This window comes from Cnephaeus nilssonii, assembly GCF_951640355.1.
Source record: "Cnephaeus nilssonii genome assembly, chromosome: 19".
NCBI lineage: Eukaryota > Metazoa > Chordata > Mammalia > Chiroptera > Vespertilionidae > Cnephaeus > Cnephaeus nilssonii.
The window spans coordinates 26914703-26942038 of record NC_137090.1 but is presented as its reverse complement, the minus strand read 5'-3'; the positions used below and the strand labels follow the sequence as shown (position 1 = coordinate 26942038).

Below are 27336 nucleotides of genomic sequence, written 5' to 3'. Positions count from 1 at the left end.
GCACGTACATGAAGTGGGGAATTCAGAGTACTTCATGTGAGCATGCAAAGTTTTCCTAGCAGCTGCAAAGAAATAGTCATGCTCCAAATTAGTAATTTACTTCCTTCTTATCAATATGATTTTAGGGCAGATAAGCATGTATTCAGTCTGTGATACCTTGACAGCAAAAGCAGCGTGCTCATGGTAATTGTGCAAGGTCTGCTGCAGGCCAGCAATTTACTGTTTGTAGCTTCAGATCAAAGGTTGGACAATAGTCATTGTATTAATTTATAAGATTTCCTTTGTTGTATTGTACTTTTCAGCATACGGAAGATATCCCCATTAAATGTTGGCTTTTCAGTTTTTCCTCAGATATCCACAAAGGAATGCATTTTACTTCACCACACTCACATGTAAACTTGAAACAAACGTCTCACAGCATCACTTACCTTTTCATGGCATTCTTATTTAATATTCAGTTCCATTTGATTAAATTTCTGGTCTCACAATTCACTAATGAGTTTGTACCACAATTTGGAAAAATACTATAAAAATCCTTTGGGAAGCATGGATGGACCTGGAAAATATTATGCTATAAGTGAAATAAGCCATATGAGAAAGACAAATATCACAGGATCTCACTTATTTGTGGAATCTAATGAACAATATGAATTGACCAATAATAAGGCCCAAAGCATGGAGGCATGGAAAAGACTGACATACCTCATTGTGTGTGTGTGTTTGGGGGGCGAGGAGAGATAAACCAAAGAACTTATACATTTATATGCATAGCCCATGGACATATAGGGTAGTGAAGATCTGGGGGGTGGCTAGGGGCTGGGAGGAGGAGAATAAAGGTGGGGGAGGAATGGGAGATATCTTTAATACTATCAACAATAAAAATATTTTTAAAAAAATACTATAAAAACCATTGCTTGCCCTAACCGGCTTGGCTCAGTGGACAGAGCATCAGCCTGTGGCCTGAAGGGTCCCAGGTTCGATTCCGGTCAAGGGTATGTACCTTGGTTGCAGGCACATCCCCAGTGGGGGGTGTGCAGGAGGCGGCTGATCGATGTTTCTCTCTCATCGATGTTTCTAACTCTCTATCCCTCTCCCTTCCTCTCTGTAAAAAAATCAATAAAATATATTTAAAAACAAACAAACAAAACCATTGCTTGTCAAGCAACTCAGCAGAAACAAAAACTATTTAATTATTTTGTTGTGTATTGTTTTTTGAGTTAAAAAACAGTAGAATACCTTATCTGAAGTTTATCAATTGATCTGTGGTTAGGATGCTGACAGTCTGTAAAGGTGGGGAAATTCCGCTATGGTTACCCCCTCAGCCATTTTGTCACAAAAAAGAAAATCAGATTTTATAATCCATCTGTTAAGGGATGCTTTTTGCTTTTTTTACTCACATGTGTTCTTTTTTGGGTTGTCTTTTTCTTGATTTATTTCTTTAAAATATTTTTACTGGTGCATAATGGACACACAGTAAAGTACAAAACTCTCAGTTGTACAACTTGATGAATTTCTGTTCACGTCTCATGTGTAATCACCACTCAAAAGGCTCCTTCGTGCCAACTTTCCAGTCCACCGTGGCTCCCACTTTCACAATTGAACAAACCACTTGTTTGATTTTTATCAGCATAGATTACTTTCGCCTATTCTTGAACTTCATAAGTAGAATCATGCAATATGTATTCTTTTGGAACTAGCTTCTTTTGCTTATCATTTTGTCTGACTCAAAAGATTTCTTAAGATATTACTGTCTTTTAGGAAGGGAGAATTGCTGAGTCATTATAAGTCAGTCCTACTTTTGTTTAGTTGACAAAAAACATTGGGTTTGAGAATAATATGGCATTTAGAACCAAAAATATAGTTATCTTATTGTTGTTCTAATTATCGTTATATAAAAAATTTACATATTGCTACACCTGCTGCTGGTCCAGAGTTACACACAGAAAAGGGAAGTTTGGAACATACTAGCTCCCCTTGATATAATGGGTTTACCACATTAATTAAGTACCATAAACAGGTTATCTTAAAATCACAGAGAGAATATTCTAAATTCCCTAATGTAGACATTTCAAAATTTAGCTTCTTGCTAAATCAAGTTAGTGGATTGCAACCACCATTTCAACAGGTGAAATAGCATAGAATGGAAAAAAACCCAAGGTGAACTGTATGTGATACGGGCTCATGATATAAATGATATTCTCACTATGTGTAGCAGCAAATACTTTATAGCCACTTCACTATATACTTACCTGTAAAATATTAAATATATGTTGAACAAGTACAATGTGCATGGCATTGTGTTAGGTGCTTTGGTGCATGTTATTAAGATAAATAAAACTCTAACCACTATGTTGTAACATGAAACTAATACAAAATAATATTCAATATAAATTGTAATTGGAAAAAAAAGACAAGTAAAACTTTAGCCTGTCCCTCAAGAAATTAAGGTATAGTGTAAGGAAATTTATGTACACAAATAATTATTTTTTTTTAAATGTTTTGTGCCCTAGCCAGTTTGGCTCAGTGAATAAAGCGTCGGCCTGTGGACTGAAGGGTCCAGGTTTGATTCCAGTCAAGGGCACGTACCTCGGTTGCAGGCTCAATCCCCAGCCATCATCAGGGGGCATACAGGAGGCAATCAATCCATGTGTCTCTCTCACATTGATGTTTCTTTCTCTGTCTCTCCCTTCCATTCTCTCTAAAAAAATTAATGGAAAAATATCCTCTGGTGAGGATAAATACTAAATAATAAAAATAAAAGTGCATTGTGTGAGCCCTGACCAGTGTGGCTCAGTTGGTTGAGTGTAGTCCCATGCACCAAAAGGTCACTGATTCTATTCCAGGTCAGGGCACATGCCCAGGTTTTGGGCTTGGTCCCCAGTAGGGGGCATGCAGGAGGCAGCCAATCAATGTTTCTCTCTCGTGTTGATTTTTTTTCTCTCTCTCTCTCTAAAAAAAAATCAGTTAGAAAAACATTTTAAGAATGCTTTGTGTGATAAGGCCATAATAATAAAAGAGCTTCGAACATTCAGAGAAGATTCGTGACAGAGTTGGCATTTGAGTGAGTTTTGAATGATAAATAGGATTTTATCTGCTCAAGAGGTGAACAGAGAAGTGTGGGAGTACCTGCATGAACAAAAACAAATATATATAATGTGATAGTAAGCAGAGAATGATCTACTTTTTAAAAAGACAATCTAGTACATGCAGGACAGTCAAGGAAGTTAGGCCTGAAAGGGTAAATATTAAACTTAAGAACAGAGACATCAACAGTGATATTTTAGAAATGATCTTATAATCGTGTTGGTTATCTCAGAAGAGGATGAAACTGGTGGTAGATAGTCTAGGTAGGGGACAAAGAAGGGTCCAAATGTAGAATAATAAATAAATAGAGGAGGGGGGGTGTAGTATGGTCAGATAACTTGAGGAAATACAACCAGTTATTAAATTATATTTCCTTTTGGGATGTTCAGAATGCTCATTAGCATATAAAGGCTGTTGGAACACGGCAGGAAAGTTAATTTTTCCAAGTCCTATATTTCTCTAAGATTGTCCTTGTTTTCTGCCTTGCAATTATCTGTAAGAGAGATTGTCAGCTTTGCTTTTTTTTGTTGTTGTTGTTATTCACTTGCACATGAATTATTAATATTATCTTTAACACACAGTTTCTGTGCAGAAATCTTTTTAAGCCACTTGACTGTTATGTTACATTGTGTTTAATTAAAGCAAGACACAAGCTCAATTAATGTATTTTACTGGGTTTAGGTAAACAATCTTGTTAATAATGCCCAGTATTTTGTTAGCCTTGGAGACTATGTGCTTGGTTGGAGTGGATGTCTTTAGGGAATAGTTTATGTTGATAGCTCATGAAGTTGTTTTAATATTATAAACACACTCTTGGGATTTGGACTTTTAAGGAAAATTATATTGTTAAATAAGAAGCATAAAGATGACAACAGAGTATGCATATCTGATCATCATCTAAATTCTGTTATAACAACAACGTAAGATTAAGTATAAATGGGTGAAGTTACCCCAGATTACGTTAACATTCTCTTTTACCCAATCAAATGACTCCTAAGCCTTGTCAAAAAGGATTTCTGTGTTAGTTCTCATAATTAGCGTGTAACGTATGATTTTCTCTTATATTTTAATGTTGACAGTTTATTGCCTGTGATTCCTTAGAAGCAGATGAAGTGGAAAGGCTTAAGCGTGAAAGAAATGATGCCTTACAAGAAGTGAATGCACTTAAGGTAATCTCCAATTTAGCTTTCTTACATTTTCTTTAGAAAAAAGGAAAAGGAACTTACCTTGTGTTGAATTCTGAAGTATTGGGGCTTAGTTTTATTTTTAATTAATGAATGTTAATATGAAATAGTTTTATATCAATTTTGGTCAATATTGAATATTAATGTCATAATTGATACTTCTTCAATTGATCTTTAGAGAGTTAATTTTTTAGTTCACACACACTTTTCATTTTTATTTTATAGTATACGTAAGATTCAGCGTGAACAGTGGTTTTTACTTGTAACTTCTGATGTGGCTACTTCTCACCCTTTTTATTTTTCCTCACATTGGTGACAAGGATAAGGAGCCAACAAAGCATGCTGTGACAATTTTGGGTCCTCAGCTGTTCATTGGGAAATACATTTTCTCCCCTGTTCCTGGGCATGCATCTGGGACACCTTGGTATGCTAACCTAACTTGGAATAAAGGCAATATGATTTGAGGGGAAAACAACCATACAATATATCCCAAATATACATTAAGATTTTTATTCTCTTTATATGTTTTCATTCTGTGTTTAGTAGAATATTAAGTTTCAATTATATCCTAATTTTTGTAGAAAGCCATTATAGTTTTTAAATCTCCAAGAAAAGCAACCTAACTTCTTGATTTACTATTAAGTCAACATAGATCTATATTTTAATATTATTTTAAAGTATTTCCTTAAATAAGTGAAACTGTTATTTATTTAATTTTTATTAAAGTAAAATCATTAAACCCATAAAAAGAAATTCCCTTGCTACCCACATGTAAAACTAGACAATAAAAAAAAGAAGAAATTCCCTTGCTACCTTAATTTCTAAATTTCAATCTCTAGAGGAAACCACTGTTAAACATACCTTGTTTATCCTTTTGTAGACTTTCTCTAGATAGCCATTTGTATTTCTAAAAAATGAAAGTATGTTTAGGTATCCCCAAAAAAAGTATATACACTTTGAATAATTATTAATTCCAATGGGTTAAATCTAAAAAGAAGGAACTATCAATTGAGCTGTCAAAAATGTATGTGTATACATTTTGGAGGTTGCCCTATATAAAAAGTATAGTAACTATACATAAAGTATATAAATATATGTTAATATATTAATATACAAGTATAATAATATATACAAAATATATTTTTAAAAAATCATTTAACACAAGGCACACTCTTTTACAACTTGCCTTCTTTATTCTCTTTGTCAACATGAGTTGGGCTACTTGTCTAGTTAATATACACACATATGCCAAATTATTTTCAATGGCTCTCCTATCATCACATGGTTCTTCTGTCTTATGTTATTTAGCCAGTTTGTTAATGAGGAATAGTTTGGCTATTTTTAAGTTTTCCATTATTAAAATTAATTCCATCATAAATAGCATTATAGATGTATCTTTGCATGATTGTGCAGTTGTAAAAGTACAAATTGAATAAATTACTGAAAGTGAAATTGTTTTCTCAAAGGATACAGACATATTAAAATTTTATGTATGTTACCAAATTCTCTATCAAAAGGCTTTAGCAATTCATGTTTCTTCCAAATGTATGTGAGCATTACAAAAAAGTATTTTCTGTACTTTTTATTTTAACTTAAAACCATTCTCTTTCCACATTTTCTGGTATAACAAGAGTTATAAATTTAGTTTTAAAAATAGATTGACAATAGTTCTCTTACATCCTTTTAGAAAATATCTCTACTATTGGTTATCTTGGTAAAATAACATTTTTATAAAATTGGTCTCTGCATAAACCATTAAATTTATGGTTCATCAGAATTTCCAGAGGCTCGCAGATCTTTTTCATTCCCTTAATGTTTATCATTGCTAAATTTAGTGATATATTCAGTGACTACCAACCTTAATTGTTAGAATTGTAATTTAAAACTATACTCATGTAATATTTAAACAAGCTCCTCTGAGGAGCTGTTCAATAAATCAGAATTCATATTTAAGCTTTATGAAATATTACTGAACATATCCTAGTGTGAAATTTCGTTTACCTCAAAAGCTATCTATTGGCTGAGAACCACTTGTTTAGCTATATAAAAAGAGTGTATACAGCAATAAATATTTTATTTATGATAAAATATTGTTTGTACTTACAGTTATTCTACTTAAATTATACACACACAAAGAAATAGACATTGTTAAATGAAGTTCATAGAGTGTGTGAGTAGTCTCTCATTGCTTCTCATTATCCTGTGACATCTCTAATCTTTATGTCTGACTTAAGGTACAAACAAAAATGAAACCAAGATAATTTTATGCTAATGTCTAATTTTATTTTGTGAGAATGATTTTTTAAAATGTTGTGGTCTTTATTTAACTTTAAGCCTTTCTGCAGAGTTCACATTGGTACTGCTTTGCAAAGCTGAATGGAAATAGATATATTTTCCATTTACAGATGCAAAAAACTAGGACAGAAAGAGTGAAGGTGACTTGCCAGAGCATGAAAGCATGGCAGCCAGCAGTCTCTTGGCTCCTGGTCTGTGGCAGATGCATAAGATTGCTACAGTATATTCATCTCCATATACCGTCACTTTATCTCTTAGATGAGGATGAGCTGAAATACTCCACAAAGCAGATCATTTCTTACAAACATTGCAGTGTTGCCATGAGCATTTACTACTCGGTTTAATCTCCAAGCAATTCCTGTTCAAGTTTATAGTAAAATGGTTCCTAAATTATTCTTAGTATATCTGATTTGATCAATAAAATATGGACTTATTTATGATATATTAAAAGTGAACATTTTAAGGCATATGTTCAACTTAATTTTAAGTTCAAAGATGATGATATTTGATTGGCATGCATAATATTCTATTTTAAGAACTACCATTTCATATTTTGGTTATATCAGTCATATCTTAATTTTTATGGATGATCTTCCAAGAATAAGCTAAATTAGGAAAATGATATTCAACTCAGTTTTATGTCCTCTTTAATGTAGTAAGAGAGACTTTTGAATTATAATAATGCCCTTCAATTTGGAAGCTCTTTGACAATGATAGTTATTACCCAAAATTTAGTTAATATTTACATATTTTGAACCTGATTGACTTACTTTGGACCTCAGATTCTGAGACTTTACAAAATGGCTAAAGAGAAAATACATTTTCATCACAATTCTGCTTTAAATAACTAATTACTTTTATATAGTATATATATGTGTATGTGTATATATGTGTGTGTGTGTGTGTGTATAGCCAGAAAAGTGGGTATATATATATATATATAGCCAGAAAAATGATGGAACTACATTTTCAGATTGTAGCAGTTGGCTATTTGGGGAATTTATAAACTTCAAAACAAAGCTCTAAGAATGATACCCATTCATATCTTTATAACAAATTATTAATTTAGTGGTATTTTAAATACAGGAAAAATTATTTGAATCAGAAAGGCAAAGGAAACAATTGACAGAAGAACTCCAGAATGTGAAACAAGTAAGTGCATGTATTGTCTATATGTGTTGTGTGTGTGTGTGTATAAACATATGAGGTATAGTTATAAAGCAGTGATGCTGTATAACATCCTAGAGTTGATGGATGTGAGCAACAGAGGCTGTACCTGTCCTGAAGGACTGTTACTTACTGCTCAAAGAAATGATAAAACTTCTCTCAAATTACTTTCAAAACCAGATATCCATGGGCTGAAATGATCATTCTCATTGCTTTTCCATTCTTTTCTTTCTCTTATATTTTTCCCTTTTCATCTGTTACTCATACCTCATATTATTAAAGATAAAAAGAGACAAGCAATAAATTAAATAACTCTAAGGCAGAGCATTTTTTCATTTATTTTTTTAATAATAAAAAGTAAAAATATAGGCCCTGACTGGGTTGCTTAGTTGGTTAGAGCATTATTCTGATACACCAAGGTTTTAGGTTTGATCCCTGGTCAGGGCACATACAAGAAGTAACCAATGAATGCACAAATAAGTGGAACAACAAATCAATGTTTCTCTCTCTCCCGCTTCCTCTCTCTTTCTCTCAAATCAATCAATAAAATCTTTTTTTAAAAGTAAAAATTTATTTTCACTTTGCATCATTCTTCAAAGAATTTTAGGAAGCTTACAACAAAACAGATACAATGACATTATCATAAAACAGATATACAGATAACAAACAAAATAATCAGAGTAGAAATTTAAGAGAACATGGGTAGAGATCAGTGGCTTCACCTGGCTTTGAATCTCCCCAACATTATCGCCCTGGCAAACATAAAGCCACTAATGTAAATAAAATCATACAGAACCCATACCTTCAATAGGACTGTGTGACAGAGCACCACAGCCTGCAGGCTCATATAAAAATGTGTTTTAAACAACCAGACAAAGCCCTGCAGCTCGCCGGCCACTGGAACCTGGAACTCAAAGAGCGGAGCAGGAGGGGCTTCCGATGCTGGAAAAGAACTGGGAAACAGAGCAACTCAAAGTACAAATAGTCACCCCCAGAAAGAGAAAATGGAGCAATCGATGCCAAAATCCTGAGCTAGGTCACAATTCCGTGGTTCTCAGGACTCAAGAAAGTGTGTGCAACCAGAAGTGTCAGTCTCAGGAGTCTTGGCTTCTCAGGGAGAATCATAAGCAGAGAAGGGGTGGTACCCCTGGGAGACGAGGCAAGGAAGAGAGAGAAGGACATCGAATACCCCTCTCCAGTACTGTGTGAACTTGAATCCAGAGGAGAAAGAAGGACTGGAAACACAGAAAGTAAAGAAATTCTTTTAAATGTGTGTGTGTGTGTGTGTGTGTGTGTGTGTGTGTGTGTGTGTGTGTGCGTGTGTGTGTGAGAGAGAGAGAGAGAGAGAGAGAGAGAGAGAGAGAGAGAGAGATTCTCCAGAGATCTCTCTTCTCAACAATGTCATCAGTTTGACTCAGATAAACTTTTATGAAAATTAAAAAAGAAGGGGCATATATAAGGTTGAAAAAATAAGGATCTGGCATCAATGAAGAAAAACAAGACTTGTCAGACCTCCTCCACCTACCCCCTCCACAACCATCCACAACATGATCCATAGAGGAAAGTGCACAGAAGAGGGTGCTGTTGAACCGGGAACTCTTTCTATGCAAGAAAATGGAGTAGGGAAATAAATCTGTCCCCAAGGTTACAAAGCAATTGTAAAAATCAGGCAATATGAAGTAAAGTGTTCCTCAGACTATGAATTAAATGTGTTCCTCTTCAAAACATTCCACGCACAAAGCTAACAAAAACTGTACTACAGCACGCCAAACTCAAGTATCCTCGAGCAAGCATTTGGCATTAAGAATCAGAAATTTAAAATCTAAGACTAGAAATTGACCAAAACAAAACAAAACAAAAAACAACCCTCGAAGAAATGAAATGAGAGTTGATAAAACTTAGGAAAGAAAAAAAAAATAGGAAAACACAGAATCATATTAGAAAAGAAAACTAAATTACAACTTGCCCTAGGAAGAATGTACTAGTATTTAAATGAAAAGGCATTGAAGAAAACTAGAAAAATAACCAGGGAAATTAGAATGAAATAAAGAGTTTCTTGAAGTAAATAAAAGCAACTGGACAGCACTACTATTTAGAACCATAATCCAAGAAAACTTTCCAGACATTAAAGAAGACCTGAATGTTATTGGGTACTGGGGAAACTTGGCCTGGAAAGGTGAGCTCTAGAACATAAAGCAAAACTATGAGACTTTCGAAAAAAGTGCCTCCAAGTGAGAAGATCAAATAGCTTACAAAGGCCAGCATCAGCCTTCTCAACAGAACATGTAGCAGAGCAGTAGCAGATTAACGTTTTCAAGAAACTAAAGTAAAGAAAGTATAAACCAAAAATATAGTACACAGGCAAGCTGACACTCAGATGTCAAGGCTGTAGAAGCACAGTTTGTATAGTACACGTGCATGGTTTCGCAGGGGAATTTAAGCCAACCTTTGGGAATCAATCCCCAAGCTGTGCAAGTGGCTGCAGAGTATACTAGTATAATAATGACCCCAGTATTTGTGTTCAACGTTTGACAGGTTAGGATTGAGTTGGAAAAGAATTGCAAACAAATCTTGAACTGTTTTAAGGATGTTTGTTTTAGGGGTATGGTCAAAACAGTTCTGAAACAATTTTAAGATGTATTATAAGTTTTACAACATGGGTTGATTGTTGTTGAAGTCCAGAATCTCAATGAAAAAGCAAAGACTTAGAAAATAGAATAAAGGAGGTCAAGAAAGAATTTTGTGGAATGGACTAGAATTGGAGGTATTGTGAATGCATCATTTCTAAAATATATGTATATGTGCATATGAATGTATATGTGCACAGGAATATATATATGTATGTAGATAATATTTGTGTGCAGGTGTGTGTGTGTGTGTGTGTGTGTGTGTCCATTGCTCGGTCAACTAAGGAGCCAAGAAGCAAATATTCTAATAGCATAACCAAGTGCCCAGATTCCAATCCCCACTAAAAGGAACCCAGGATCCTTGGAGAAATGACTGATTTCAGGTCTGGGGAGGGAAGTACAAGATGGGCCCGGAACATGTTATACAGAAAATAAGGAAGTGTTCACAATGCAGGGAGCATGTCACAAGGAACCAGCTTGGAGGGGCTCATTGGCCAAATCTGGAAGTACTTGAGACCAAGATAATTAAATACAGTAATGAATTACAAACCATCGAAAATGAAGTGGTTCAGGAGTCCATACAATTTTAATCGGAGGAAAGGAGGGCTCTTTGCTTGTTATAGTCGGTTGAGTGCCAGCTGGTAACTGCAGAGTGGCCGTTAGATTTGGGAAATCGGCATTCTGCATCTGTTTCAGTAAAAACTTGGATCAGACTAGAATCATCAGATACTAAATCTAGGGGGAATTGTGATGAAGAGCAGAATATTTACACATTAACATGGTTTTAATGTTGCTCTCTAGAAATTGCTTATTAATTGTAAGCGGAAAATAGTAACTACACAGTAGTGAAATCAGACATCTCCATCACGTGTTAAAATTTGATATCAGATGGGCATGTGTGACTTCTTTTTTTAATTTCCATCTTTTGTTTCTTCATTTCAAAGCAAAAATGGGACGTATTTATTTATTTATGTTTAATGTTAATTCATTTTTTTTGGTTTTTGTTTCTTTATTATTGAACGTGTTACATAGTTCCTCCTTTTTCCCCCATTAACCTCCTCCAGTCCTCCCTCCTCTCCCAACCCCTCACCACTCCATTGTCCTATCCACTGGTTATGCATAAATGCATACAAATGCATTGTACAAGTGTTGGCGAGGTTGTGGAGAAAAGGGCACCCTGGTGCATGTGTGACTTCTAATGTGATACCTTGAGAAGGACAAAATAGTACCTTGTAGTATTATGGCTGTATGACCTGGACCTGGCCATGAAGAAATGCCAGAAAAACCTAAAAGGAGCGACAGTTTTATTTTTTTAAAGGTGTGTGTGTGTGTGTGTGTGTGTGTGTGTGTAGCTGTATTCTTCAGAAATGCCAATGCTATAAAAAAATAGAAGAAAGGTGATAAAAGGCTAGGTTCCAGGTTAAAAGAAGCTAAACATCTCTGAACACAATCCTGACCCTAGACTGGATCCTGCACTGGAATGGGGGAAATGCTATAAAGGATATAATTGCATCAATAAACAAAATTGGAATGCAGTGGATCAATGTCAAATTTCCTAAATTTGGTAATTATAGTGTGATATGTAAGAGAAAATCCTTCTGCTGTACTGAAGTGTTTAGGGGTAAAGAGACATGGTGTCTGTAACACTCAAATGGTTAAGAAAAAAATTAGGTGTATGTGTTTATTTAAGTGTATTATACATACAATACACACATATGTACATGTGTGTGCATGTGCTTGTGAATATATAATAAAACACTGCAGAAGTTTGCCAATTTGCACCACTTCCATCCCTGGTCCAGCCATCACCAGCTCCTGCCGGGGTTGCAGTTATCAATGCCTACCAGATCACCCTGCTTTTACCCTTCCCCACCCCATACAGTCTAATCAGAACACAACAACCAGACCTGATTTCCTTTAAAACTTAAGTAGAACTCTCCAGGACCTTCCTTCTCACTCAGAGTGAAAGCCAAAATCCTGCAAGTAAATGACAAGGCCTCCAAGAGTCTCCATGATCTGCCATCCTAGCCCCAGCCCACCCTCCTCTAATGGTGATTACTTCATCTCTCATCACCCCTCCCCCTTCTCTCCCTACCAATTCTCCAGCGCCTCTGACCTCACTGCACCATCACCCCACTAGCTCTCCAACTCTCACTGTGTATGGAGAAGGTTTTTGGTGTTACTGATTGCTCTCTTACATATTATACACTTGTTATGTTACTGCTAATGAAAGAGTTCCTATGCTTTAGTGAGAATAATTACCTCTCCATTTTTTTCAAGGATTAATATATTTTTCACAATTAGCAAAAGAGTCTTTAAAAATTACAATTAGAGAGTGTGTATACCTCTTCTATTAAAAACAGAAATTTGAGTTGTATGAAATTTGGCAAAATTTCTTTCCCATTTTTGGTATCCTTTTGAAGATCTTGACATGAAGTAGTATGATACTAATAATTATACCATATACTTATAAATCCTTTAAAGACATGGGTAACCTAATTATGAAAACACTACTAGATTGATTTTTCAATTTATTTTACAATGATGGTTACTGGTTCCTTCCAAAGGCAGAAGAGAACACAATTTGATAAATCTTTTGTTCACTCACTTGTGAACTTTTAATTGCACAATTTTGAGACAGTGGCCTGATCCTAAGAACAGAATAATCTCCTCTTTTGAAGGTACATTAGCTATTTTAAATTATGAAAATTATTTTACCTTTATTTAGTGTAGTGACCCATCCCCCCCCCCCCAAAAAAAAAAAAAGCAATGAAGAACAAAAAGAGGGAGAAAGGGGGATTGGAAAAAGGAAGGGAGAAAGAGGGAAGAACGAAATATAACATGAGAGAACAAATTGGTAAGGAATGTTTCCACCTGAGGTATAAGGCACATTCCTTTTTCACCCAGGCATGGCTACCAGAATACTTACTGACTGTTTTGTCAAAATTGGCTGCCCTTTTCTCTGAAGCCTAAGTATTTTTTAGGAGTTCTTATGCCTTAAAGAATAGCCCAACTTCACTGTTTAATATGAGCACAATTTCCCATGAAGTTACACTTCTTGTTATTTTTTTCTTCAAGTTTTAACAGCTTTTAACAGGCATGGACCATCTTCTAGCAACTTCCTTTGATCAACTTTCTAAAACCTGCTCTCACACTTAGGTTGTTTTTTTAAAGTTCCTTTCAGCATCGCCTTATGACCTAAGGCAGCAATGAATTGGTGAACAGTCCAAAGCCAAAATAGTTAGCTTGTCTGAACCAGTCTTTGCCCTGAAGAAACACGGGAAATTGTTCGTTTGGCAACTTCTCTAGATTCAAATAAGCCCAGTTGTATTTGGCCTCACCTGTGCAAAGGTTGGGTTGAATGCTTGAAGTCCTGAGGCAGAAAGTTAAGGTCCAATCGGCACAGGATTCCCTGTGGATCGTTGAGGTTGAACATGAACTTGGTTATAGCTGGTGCAGCTGGCATGGGAGCTATCTTGGTTTATGGATTAAGCAACAAAGGCAACTGTAAGGACATAATAAATGTACTACTTCTAAAAAGAGCAATAATATGTGATTACTAAAGACGTATTCATGGTTTTACACTTTCAGAGATTGTATTTCTTTGTGCATTTATTAAAGAAACACTAAAGTCTCTAATTTTCAGAATTGATTTGAGTTCCCACATTTTCTTCTTTAGTGATCTGAACTTTTTGTAGTATTTCAGTTTAGTAAATAGCCTATGTTGTCAATCTCATCTTTAGAGGGGGAAAAAAGAAGAAAAATACATATATTTGATGTGTCGGTCTTTTCTGTTCTAAAAGGTTACTATAGTAACATGTTCCTGTGTTTCCATTGCAGAGGGCCACTGGGACCTCACTGGATTTACGTATTTTCTGCAGTTGGTTGGCTTCCTTAGAACTGATGGTAGGGTTCTGGGTTCTGTATGATGGGCCACTATTTTCTGGCTTCAGGACCACATTCAGCATTCTGTAATCCATTGTTTCAAGCGTGCCTGTAGTAACTTATAAGGGAGATGAGTTTTTAAACGCACGTGTTTTTGTGTTATCTGTCTTCTTCTGTGATTTCTTCTTTTTTAAAACTTTTCTTAAGGTTCATTCTTAGATTTAACATACATATTTAGCAAGAGAATTTAAGAAACATTTATTTAATGTTTATTTTGTATGGATGCACTGGGAAAGCTGTACAAAGAGTTCTCGACTAGTAAGAAAAAAAGAAAAATAGAGCAAAACCTTCATTTTCTACAAAGCATTTCAGACTAAGTCCCCAATAGCTAATGAGTCATCACAGGTACGATTATATTCCAAAGTAGGCATCACTCCCTATAATTTTCCTTATTTAACTAAAAACAAACAAATACAAATCTCTAAAATTGCATTAGGCAGTTGCTAGGGGAGCACCTTTCAGGGCGTATTTTAAACATATTTGTGTTAGAGCAATATATATTAATTTGGCTGACAAACTAGTAAATTTTACCCAAGGAGGAAGTAGTGATAAGGCAGTTGATACTATAAAATTCTTATCTTGGCAGCTTACTATGTGAGAAACACTTTCGGTATTCTTACTTCAATATGGGACTCCTGACATTGTGTTACATGATTTATATTCACAAGCTATTTTAGAATTAAAAACAAGACTTATCTAGTCCTACCTAATTTATTTACATAAATATATCACCCTTTTAGAAAATATTATACTTTGATTCGTCGTTATCCATGTTAGTTGCCAAAGATTGTGTGTGACCACAGTTTCAAATTAAATTGTGAATTCCCTCACAATTCTTCACTATCGAAGGCAGTTACTTTCCTGATATGATTGCTAGTAACGTCCTGCCAATCTTGGCCATATGCCTCTGATTTTATCTTGAATCTTCTTACCTCTCCTGCTTTTTCTTCTTTTCTTCTCTTGTATTAATACCTGTTTCCCCTTTGCCCCACATCATTTTATCAGATCTCTTTATTGCAGTTATTAACCCTATTTCTATCAAATCTTTCATCAATATTTTCATCTATATGCAAATTGCCTTTGTAATTTTCTCAAAGTTTTTAAACACAAGTGTTTTGTGTTATCAAATCTATCTTCTGTGATGGCTTTTTTCAAACTTTTCTTAAGGTTCACATTCGTCTTTAGCTAGTTTTCCTTCCATGTCTGTATTCACTTAGCCCATCTAAGAAATGACTTTATTGGGTGTATGGTATGAGATGAAGGTCAACACTTTACACTTCTTTTTCCCAAATAGTTTGTTGTCGCAACCACTTATTGTTTTGTGGTATCTCCATTATCATAGATTAAATTCTTACATAACCCAGGGTCTGTTTGGGGCATCAGGTCTTTCCAGTTGCATTGTCAATAAATATTTATTGGGTGAGTGAATGTTTTATCTAACTCTTCTTTGGCTAGTTCCAACTATTGTAGGTTTATATATGATTTAAATCCTTGAGCCTTGTCCCACCTTCCTCCTTTCTTTCTCCTTGTTGTTGTTGGTGGTTTTCTACATTTGCTTACCAGTTCTGATTATTTTCTTCCAAATCCACTTAAGAATCATCTTTATTATTTAGGTCTTATTATATCTAGATTCAAATTTAGAACTGTTGGTCAAGTGCCTTCAAAACAAAATCTGATAAAATTGTGATTCCAATTGGATTAAACCTCTATATGTTACTATAAAAAGAATAATTTCTGTCTTGAAGTGAGGTCTGCCTTAAACCCCAAACTTCACATTAATTCTATAAGTAGCCTTTGTGCTGTACCAGGCTTTAATGAACAGGGTTTAAATACTGATTATGAAAAGAAATTTCCAATACCATTAACAAACTAGAGGCCCAGTGCACGAATTCCTGCATGGGTGGGGTCCCTTGGCCTGGCCAGCGATCTAGGCCTATGAGGGGGGCGGGGCCACGGGAAGTTGGCTGTGGGAGTGCACTGACCACTAGGGGGCAGCTCCTGTGTGAGCATCTGCCCGCGGGTGGTCAGTGAGCGTCATAGCGACTGGTCCACCAGTTGTTCCAGTTGTTCGGTCCTAACCGTCGCTTAGACTTTTATATAGATAGATAGATAGATGTCCCTTTTGGTACATTTGTTACCAGAATTAAAGAAGTTGGAAAATACGTTTTTATTTTATGTCGTCCTTCACTAAACTGGAAAATACATGTATAGGGTTAAATATATTGTCAAAGCAGGTTTTAACTAATTAATACTTATATTGTGAATAAGATCATGTGGTAAAATTTACCAGATAGATGCACTGTGTGTCTGTCTTTGATTAGGGATGTCTTTTTAAAAACCAAGATTGAAAATTGTTTCTCTGATTTTCTTTGATGTTCACAAGCAGAACTCAATTTTGTGCCTTTTGGAGAATGAGGCAGCTGCAGGTGAAGAAGTTGACAACTCTTGGGAAGGTTAATTAGAGCTAATTATAATTTGATTGACCTCCTTTTCCTCCAAAAAGCTTAACCAAATCTTCTTTTGCAAAGTGAGCACTTTGCTTTTTCATACAAACTGAAGATAATCTTTGTTTCTTGGATTTGCAAATATCTATCATTTTTACACATAAATTAAGTGCCGCCATATGAATTATTGAATCAGAAATGTGGGTGGGGTCAGAAAGGACCTTCAAGATTATATAATTCTTTTGAGAGCATGTACTCTATTAAGTTATGATTGAAAAATGTAAATTTTAGGGAAATATATACTAGTGTGCATAATTTTTAAATCTTTAAAATTTTTAATCTATTTAATGAGAAAACAAGAAATAAAATTATTAAACATGATAAAGTGTAACTACCTGTTTTCAACTTTGGTATTTTTTCCCTTTCATGGGTTTGCCATAATCTCATTTGCTTGATAAATACTACAATAGGATTTTTGTTGAATTTATGTATATAAAAGGAATTTGGTGAAATAATTGGCTTTATTATTATGTGGTGTTATTCATAGCATGCTTTATGATTGTTATTACAATTATTTAAATGAAATACAGTTTTATTAATATTCCCATAAAGTTGAAACCTTTTTAGAAAGAACTTTCCTATGAAAGCTTTGTACCTAATAAAGTTCTCTAGGGCAGTTATTGTAGTCCATGAAAAACAAAATAGTCATTTTCATTGGTGTCAACTGTTATATCTCATATTTATGTTAAGTGGAGCGCCTGTTCATTTTAGGTAGGGTTTTTAACTCTCAGCCTGCATTCTCACTTGGGCAGGTAAGACCCTTTCATTTTAGAAAGTTAGGTAGTAAAATATTTATATTTTAATGACAGTTCAAGATAGCAGTAGGAGATACTAAGTAGTATGTGATTATTAATAGATCACAGATATTATAAAAGATAAAAGGAGGGAGAAAGCATTATACTAAGCTGAAGTGGCCTGGAAAGATTAGAGAAGGTAAAATGCAGAAGGTTTTGAAGGATAGATGAGAATTGGATAAAGAAAAAGGGGGAAAGTGAATACCTAGTGGAATGAATAATGTGTTGGAAAGCATTGTGGAGGTAGGAGAGTTTAATCTGGGGAAATTATAAGTTAGTGCATTTGGATGTATGCGTCATGTAAAAGGTTTGAATATGCTAAGGCTGCAAAGAATGGTTTGGAACAAGTAGTGGAGAACCTTGAAGTATGGAAATGGAGGGAGTATTTGTCATGTACCATTTTGTAATGTCCCATGTACTTAGGCTTGTTACCTGAAGTGGAATTGAGCAATATTTCAGGGAAATCGGTGCTTCAGAAGTGTGCAGAATACAGTAGAGTGACGAGCACAGTAGACAGGGGGATCACTTATGTGATTTTCATAGTATCTATGTGTGAGCTGGTAAAGACATGAATCAGTAATGTGGTGGTAAGAATGGAAATTAAGGATTGGCTGCAAATATGTCATAAGTGAAGACTGCACAGTGCTTAGTAACTGGTTAGTGAGGAGGTGGAGTTGTGGGCCTGATGTGTGCAGGGGAAAGGAGAAAGCACATTCCAGAGGCCTGTGTAAAGTTCTGTGGATTAATTTTCTCCCCAAGTGTGTCCATGCTTAAGGGATGAGTTGCAGGTTCCTTTATGAATATCTGCAAATTACTTTGAGATCACCCATATTTTACTAAAACCTATACGTAAGTTGAGGAAACTAGATATAACTTGCTTTAAAACCCTTTTCCTTCAACAGCCCTCTTCCTGTAGTGAACCCTAATCTTTTTCACAAGCTGTAATAGGACCTAGACCAAGAAAGGTTTTCCCATGAGTGAATGTAGGAAGCTGATAAGAGAAGCAATCTTTTGAGCTTGGTAGCGTAAGTTACATTCCACTAAAACATATATCTCTTCGAAGTATCCTTTTTCTCCTGTCAGCCATTGACATTTTGAAAGATTTACTGATTAGCTTAAAAATTACAGAACTTCTAAGGTTAGTCATGCAATGTGCTAGCCTACTTACAAACGTGCAACTGCCATTAAGGCGCTTTCCTTTACATTAGTGCACCGTCACAACTCATAACTAGAGAAGAAAAGACTTTATGTGATTGTTGCTAACATTAAAGAAGACATGCGCATTATGTTTTCAAACAACTTTTCTAAATTTCAATATTACTAATTGAATGCCTCAGGAAAGTCCTTAATAAGTCATCTAGTCTAGCTCTCTAATTGCATCAGTGGTTATGTATATTTTTCAGAATCAGTAACGGGGAAAAAACTGTTAACAAGAACCATAATAGTTTCTTTAACCCTTTGCACTCGCTTGCTTTTTTCTTGATTCCTTTATTCTACTCGGGATTTAATTTTTTTAATACCCCAGATTTTACAAAGCGCGGCAGTAGAATAAAAAACTGGAGTTTCTTTTCATACAAACATTTATTTGGATTTTTTTATATTTCAAATTATTGATACATTCAAAGAGTAATTTTAATCTCTATAATTTTTCATGGTGTGATATTTTTTGAAACATTCACCCACATGAAGACCTGGTTTACATTCACATGTTTCGCAAATATAAATCGTCTCTCTTCTTCCTCCTTTGATTTTTCTGTTAGAACAAACAACACAATCTTTGTGTTTTTTGTTAGGGTGAGGTGTGATTATATGGAGCTTTCCATCTAAACGTTGCTCTAAGTTAGTGGATAATAATCTACCCCTGCAAGTTAGTGTACTGGTCTAACCTTTTTCACGTGACTGATGTGTCTTAGAAACAAATAGCCTTTGAAGATGCCATTGGTGAAGTTTAGGTGGTGGCATCAGTTGAGACGGCATTTACATTTTACTTGTCCTTTCATGCTAATGAAAACAAGAAAAGATACTGGAAAAATAGACAAAAATCCCCCTTCCCCCCCGCGGTGAAACTACGTGTCGAGTGTGGCTCGACATACGAGCTGCTACCGATGCTAACCGTGTCGAGTCACACTCGACATCCGAGTGCAAAAGGTTAACCCTCTTGTGAGAGTTGTTTTGACCCTATAAAGTATGTTGTTTCCTATGCTACAAATGAACAAACTGAGTCTTAGAGAATTACACCACCAGAATGTGAAAAAATGCCCAGACCTAAGATTCTGACCTAGATATAGCTCATCTAATGCTCATGTTTTTTTATTCTGTATCATTTTTTATGCCTCGTGGGGAAGAAATGCTCTATGGGGGGAAACACACTCCATATTGTCTTCCTTCTCAGCTCCCACTGCCCTTTGTGTGTTTATAATGCCCTTTGTCTCAACACAATCACATAGCTAAGGTCAATGAAGACCTTAACTTTTCTGTGCTTCAATTTCCTGTCCATTAAATGAAGATAAAGGCCTACGAAGATTTTCATTAGTGTGAAATACATTTTCAAAGAAGAATTTGGGCTGATCTTCCCTGAAGATTCATTGTGAAATTGTGAGGTGGAAAACATCCTTATTATGCGATGGGACAGTATGAGTTGAAAGCATTTCCTCAGTGTCACTCACACACACACACACACACACACACACACACACACACACACATTAAGTCAGAGATTTGACTTCATAATTCAGTATGAAGTATATTTGCTCATACTAACTATTAAAAAGAGTAATACTTATGTCGATTATGTTGAATTTTCTGATTTACTATTACATCCTACTTTCTCTTTTTATTTTCTAACTTCCTAACTGAATTACTCCTTACCTAATACAAAGTGACTCCGGGAACTGGCTAGAGTGTTTACCCTGATGTGATTTCAGGCTCCTGGTGTTGTATTGGGAAAATTCTGCCTCAATCGTTACTGATAAAGGAGGCTTTATAGTTAGTTATTAGAAGATCGCCCAGGAGGAAAGGAAATAGATTTATGTGATTCTGTATAGCACACTGCTGCTGTCTGTTCTTTATGGCTTCCTCTAAGAGTCATCATTTCCATGCACTAATCTTCTAAGCAGCCATTCAGTGGGAACTGGGCTAGAACTTTGCTAAGGGGTCACATCTACCAACCTGACAGTTATACCTTTAACAAAGGAACTAGCATGGATTTATTCAGCATCAAACCTCTGCATCTTTTACCACCCAGCTGCATTTCACAACGTATTACCATCACTGTGCTATAATGGCTCTATCAATTCATCCAGATTCTTCATTTAATTAACTAGCATTCTTTGAGCAAAAAGTTCTGCTTTTTAAAATTTATTTATTTTTAAATCCTTATTGTTGAAAGCGTTACATATGTCTCCTTCTCCCCGCCCCCCGCATCCCCATTGACCCCTTCTAGCCCTCTACCATCCCAGGCCTCCACCACCCCAGGCCTCCACCATCCTATTGTCTGTGTCCATGGGTTTTGCATATATGCATACAAGTTCTTTGGTTGATCTCTTCCCACCCACCCCTGCCTTCCCTCTGAGATTCCAGTCTGTTCCATGCTTCTGTGTCTGGATCTATTTTGTTCAACAGTTTATTTTGTTCATAATTTCCACATCTGAGTGAGTTCATGTGATACTTGTCTTTCTCTGACTGGCTTGTTTCGCTTAGCTGTTTTATAGACGAATAAAAGCTGCATGAAGTGAATGTGGAGACAGATTATCAAGTTACTTACTCTTCACTGCAGCTTTGGAGAATGTTCTGTCCTCTTCTTTCTCTTCAGTGAAATATATATTTTTCTAGCTTGATTGAATGGAAAATGGGGCCCGATATAACCACCTCAAAGGTTTCTGAGTAGATTGTAATGGCCACATCCTAAGTTCATGTAGAATTGGGCACTGATGATGCTGTCATCTGCAAGTGATTTTTGGAGCAGTATCATGGCATAGTAGCTGAGAGCATGAACTTTGTAACTAGACTGCCTGGGTTCAGATCCTGGCTCAGCCACTTACTAGGTTTGTGATTCTGAGCAAGTCACTTAACTTTTCTGTGCTTCAATTTCCTGTCCATTAAGTGAAGGTAATAATTGGCATACCTCACACAGCAGCATGCAGGTTAACTGAGTTGATCCTTGTGAAACACTTAGTGTAGTGCCGGCCATTACCCTCAGCTATTACCGCCTGTACGCACAGCAACAGTGTGACGTGAAGTTGACTCAGCTGTAGCACTAGTGACTCCTGATCACTTGGGCTGAACTAACTAGATGTGACCGACGTGGCTAGATAAACATACTTTTCTTTCCGCAGATACTTCTTTTTAAACGTACTCTTTTATTGTAAGACAATTACTTTACAAAATAAGAAAATAAAGTTTTGTGAATCAAGAGTATAGTAGGCGGTATGTTGGCCACATCTCCATCCTGCACCTGCTGCCATCTTTCGCTTCCCGAGCACTGTGTTCTCGTCTCACTTTCTGCTCAGAGGGTGTCAAGACTTCCCCAGATAGAAGTTCTTTTGGAGCTCACCAAGATGGTGGCCGAGTAGGTGGGTGTTACACTCCCCTCTCCCAGGACCAAACCAGAATTACAACTAAAATATAGATTAGTCAACCTGAATAACCAACTGAACATGAGCTGGAGAGATCTTATAACCAAGGATTTATAGGAACCACATCGAGACTGGTAGGAAGGGCAGAGACAGGAAAAGGACTGGCTCCACTCCCACTGGTGGCAGCTGAGATTCCAGAGGGATATTGCATCTGCAAAGGCTCCCCCTGAGAGGCGTAGAGTCTCAATCCCAAGCCAGGCTCCCTAGCCCAGAGCACTAGAGCCAGGAAAAGGCACTCACAAACCATCTGGCTGTGAAAATCAGAGATTCTGTCTGCCAGGGAGAGACAGGAGTCTATGAGACACAGGTGCCCTCTTAAAGGGCCAATGCACAGTCTAATTTGCAGACACCCACCCTGGGCTTCTTCAGAGGGAGGGTAGGGTAACTAGAGTTGTGTGAAGAGAGACTGGGGCTTGTGACTCTGGGGAGAGAGCTGAAGGAGCAGCCACCAGGTTCCCTGAGCCCAGTTCCTCTCCCACACTGCAGATGCCATCTTTCGTGGGTGGAGCATTCCCCTCTCTGCAGCATCAGCCTGGTGGAAAGCAGTAGCCCCACCCACTGGGCTCCCTGCGGAACTTGCACCTAGCTGAGGAGTCAGCTGCCTGGGCCAGGGTACAGAGATCTGGCAGACTCGGCGGGGGGTAGAGGGGGATGTCAGTGACTGAGTTGTGTGCATCATAGGGGTGCCAGAAGGAGAAGAGAGAAAGCAAGGGATGGAGAACCTATTTGAAGAAATAATGACTGAAAACTTCCCTAATCTGGTGAAGGAAAAAAAATGCAAGTTCAAGAAGTGTAGAGAGTCAAACATGATGAACCCAAAGAGGCTCATACCGAGACAATCATAATTAAAATGCCAAAGGTTAAAGACAAAGACAGAGTCTTAAAAGCAGCAAGAAAAAGACAAATGCTTATCTACAAGGGAACTCCCATAAGACTGTCAGATGATTTCTCAACAGAACCACTACAGGCCAGAAGGGAATGGCATGAAGTATTTAAGGTGATGAAAGGAGCTATAATCAAGACTACTTGACCCAGCAAGGCTATCATTTAAAATTGAAGGAGAAATAAAGAGCTTCCCAGACAAGAAAAAGCTAAATGAGTTTGTTAACCACCAAGCCAGCATTATAGGAAACTAGAGGCCCGATGCACGAAATACATGCAAGAGTAGGCCTTCCTTCCCCCAGCTGCCAGCACTGGCTTCCCTCTGGCACACAGGACCCGGGCTTCCCTCCAGCACCCAGGACTTGGGCTTCCCTCCAGCCGCTGGCAGGCACCCAGGACCTGAGCTTTCCTCTGGCCACCACAGGCACCCGGGACCCGGGCTTCCCTCACAGCCCTGGCTTTGTCTGGAAGGTCACCCGGTCTAATTAGCATATTACACTTTTATTATTATAGATGTTAAAGCACCTTCTTTTAGAAGAAGAAGAAAAACAAAAACACAGAGGAGCATAGTTAAAAGAATAAAATGGCAATAAATAAATACCTATCAATAATCACTTCAAATGTAAATGAATTAAATGCTCCAATCAGAAGAAGAAAATAAGACCCATATATATGCTGTCTACAGGAGACCCACCTCAGATCAAAAGATACACAGACTAAAAGTAAAGGGATGGGAAAAGAGATTTCATGGGAGGCATAATCCAGTCTCCGGGCCTTTGCACAAACTGTTCCCTCTGCCCAGAAAGCTCCCTGTTGGGAAATCTTCATGGCTCCATTCATCCTGCAGATCTCTCATCAGGTGTCTTCTCGATGAGATCTTCATTGGTAATCTCTATTTACTATCTCCCCAAACTCGAGTGTGAATTCTGAGGGGCAAAAGAGAGGATTTTTTGTCTATTTTATTCAGTGCTCTATCCTCGGTACCTAAAACAGAACTTGACATGAAGTAAGTACTTAACAAATATATCTTGAATGTATGAATGAAAATTTGATCCTTAAAAACATATCCATATTCCCAACCCTCCCCTCACTTCAGTCGTATTTAGGCTCAAACAAAATCAGCATCTTGTAATATAATAGCTCCGAGAACATTAAAGTAGCCATGGCAATTGGAGCAGAAAAAATTCCATTGCAGAGGAAAGAGATTTGTGCATCAAGTAAAGAAAAAGAAATGGTTTACAGTATAGGACCTGCCATGTTAAATTAGAATGGTGCCCTGGGGCGGACGGTTGTGGACCCAGCATCAAGGCATATTTTGAGAGAGCAAGTGGTTGGCCACCCCATCCTCTTCCTAAGGTGGAGAATGGAGCTAATCCAGTGTTGTTTTTGCTTTTAGTTTTTAATCCAGTGGCAGAGTAAAATGGTGAACCTAGCATCAAGGTTGGAGTCAGGCAGACAGGGTTTAAATTCTGGCTTTCCTCTGTGTCCTTGGATTATATAACCTCCCTGAGCCTCTGATTGATTATGGATAACATGATTTTTTAAATAAGTCCTTTCTCCCAGTAGTGTTATAAAAGTCAAATGAGAGAAGACCCATGAATCACCGGAGACATAACATGTTTAATAAATGTCTTGTGAGCATTGCCTCCTATCGAAATAACTGTATATTTTGCTACTGAATTCTACCTTTTGGCTTAAATCGAAAAAAGCAAAGTAGCGTTAGACTGGTGTCTAGGAGTAGGCTTTGGCTCCTGGGGCATGAACCCCGGAGAAGCCCCCCACACTACAAACCTCTCAGCAGTATCTGATGAAGCTCGGAGGACCTTCCCAGAATGAGCCTCACCATGGACTTGAGTTTTCTGGAAGCTTACTCTTGTTATCTTTTGAACCAGTTCTTTTTCTCCTACTTGTCATTTTCAGTTCTCCTCTGCTTCCTTTACTTTCAAAACGTTATGCTACCTGTGGAAAGTTGGGGATCCCATACTGAAAATCATCTCAGAAGCCAACAAAGGAAAAGCAAGATCGAGCAGCTACTCTGCATCATAAAATAGCATGAATATTAATTTTCAAATTGAGATGCGGGGACCATGTACATATTAAGTTTTAGAATGATAACTTCCAGAGAGAGGAAATATTTTGTTTTAAACCACTGAGCTAATTTTACATGTGTGTGTGATTTTTTTTTTTCAATGACATCCACCTTGAAACCTTGAGGAGGCCAAAGCGGTCATTGAAGAAACCAGAGCCCTGCGCTGCCGGATTCACCTTGCCGAAGCCGCGCAGAGGCAGGCGCGCGGCATGGAAACGGACTACGAAGAAGTGATCCGTCTGCTCGAGGCCGAGATCACGGAGCTGAAGGCTCAGCTTGCTGATTATTCTGACCAAAATAAAGTAAGCAAAGCAGTCCCCTCCTCTGGTTACCATGGTTCCCTTGCCGTAGTCATGTATCCTGTTTTCATTTTCTTTTCGTCTGCACTTCTAAACTAGGTCAGTGTTTGTCTTCTGTTATTCAGCCCCGGGGTGAGGTGTCGTGATGGGGCAGCGTGAATGTTGTCAGCCGCCCCTTATTCAGATAGCTTCCTCTGTTCTGGTCCTTGGTCAGCATTGTACACACAGCTCAGGCATCCTGGAATTACTGAACATTTAACTGATTACATTGTTTTATTCCTTTGTTTCTAAACTTGCTAATTTGTCTTGTGGGGATGGGAGGAGAAAGTCTATCGGTGGGTTTTGGTTTTTTGATTAAGGCACTCCAGGAAGTGTGAAAGTTAAGCAATTTTGCCTAAGGCCCAAGATAGTTAACAGAAAAAAACTGCGTTTGAATTTAGTAACCACTTTCCTGAATTTAGTGTTAACCATTTTCTTGATAACTTTACAACCTATGTATCTATATATTATCCCTTAAAATTGCTGTTTAGTTTTGTCTGTTTATCAATTTACATATATAGGAAATACAGTGTATTTGTTATTCTGCCTTGCTTTTTTCACTCAACATGTTTTTGTGACTCATCTGTTTAAAGATTATAGCAGGTTTGTCTTTTCATTGCTTTGCTTGTATACCATTGAATGGATATACAACAGTGTATTTATCCATTCTGTATTTGATGTACCGCCCAATTGTTTGTTTTCTCCTATTATGAATAATGTTACCAAAAACATTCTTGTGTAGGTATAGATATAGAGATGTGGATATAGATATAGTTGTCCTGCTCTACATGTGTAACAGTTTCTCTTCTGTTCATAGCAGAATGGCTAGGTTGAATGATGAGTGTACAATCAACTTTACTAGGTGATGCCCAATTGTATTTAAAAGCGTTTGAACCAGTTTTTACTCCCACCGGTTGAATGGGAATTACCGTTTACTCCACATCCCTGCTGACACTTTGTTTTCCTTTGCTTTTAATTTTTATCAGTCTGTCAGGTGTGATAATTAATCATAGTGGGTTAATTTGCATTTCCCTGGTTACTAATGACTTTAAGCTACTGATGTATGTGCTGGGATCAGCTGGCACAGGCTCAGGAGAGCTGATTGTGTACATCTCTTCTCAACTCCATAGTTGGTGACATCAGGTTGGTGGCTTGAAAACAGCCACGTCGGAGTTATTTATACCCCCAAATGCAATAATCCAGGGCTTCGCCCACAGCCCTAGATAGCCAGTGGAGCATATGCTTATGCATTTATTAGGCATTTGTGTTCCTATGTGAAATGGCTCTTCATATCTTCTAGCCATTTTCCACTGAATTGTCTTTTTCATATTGACATGTAATGATATGTTCTGATTACTAGACCTATAATGTATTATCCTATACTAGAGGCTCAGTGCACGAAAATTCATGCACTCAGGGGCGGGGGTTCCTCAGCCCGGCCTGGGCCCTCTCGCAGCCCAGGATCCCTCGGGAGATGTTCACCTGCCAGCTTAGACCCGCTCCCCAGGGGATCGGGCCTAAGCCAGCAGTCAGACATCCCCCAAGGGCTCCTGGACTGCTAAAGGGTGCGGGCAGGGCTGAGGGACCCTCTCAGCCAGGCCTGCACCCTTATTAGAGGCCCAATGTCATGCACTGGGCCTCTAATATATTATAAAATATGGCTGCTTTTACACCCTTTAGTGAATGAACAGATGTTCTTAATTTTCATGTAATTGAACTTACCAGTCTTCCCCTCATGTGTCTTTTTAGAAGTCCTTCCACTCCCAAAGATATAAAGATATTTCTTTATATTT

At 37.2% G+C, this 27336-nt stretch overlaps 1 protein-coding gene across 6 annotated transcripts in view; it reads left to right on the top strand.

Annotated features, from left to right (window-relative positions):
• The window catches only part of STXBP4 (syntaxin binding protein 4), a 172620-nt gene that overhangs the window by 31477 nt on the left and 113807 nt on the right, over nucleotides 1-27336 (top strand). For all 6 annotated transcript variants that reach the window (XM_079797222.1, XM_079797220.1, XM_079797218.1 and 3 more), the window contains 3 exons: nucleotides 4164-4253; nucleotides 7650-7715; nucleotides 25331-25507. In XM_079797222.1, the coding sequence (XP_079653348.1) occupies nucleotides 4164-4253; nucleotides 7650-7715; nucleotides 25331-25507 (333 nt within the window). The remainder of the gene's footprint in view (nucleotides 1-4163; nucleotides 4254-7649; nucleotides 7716-25330; nucleotides 25508-27336) is intronic.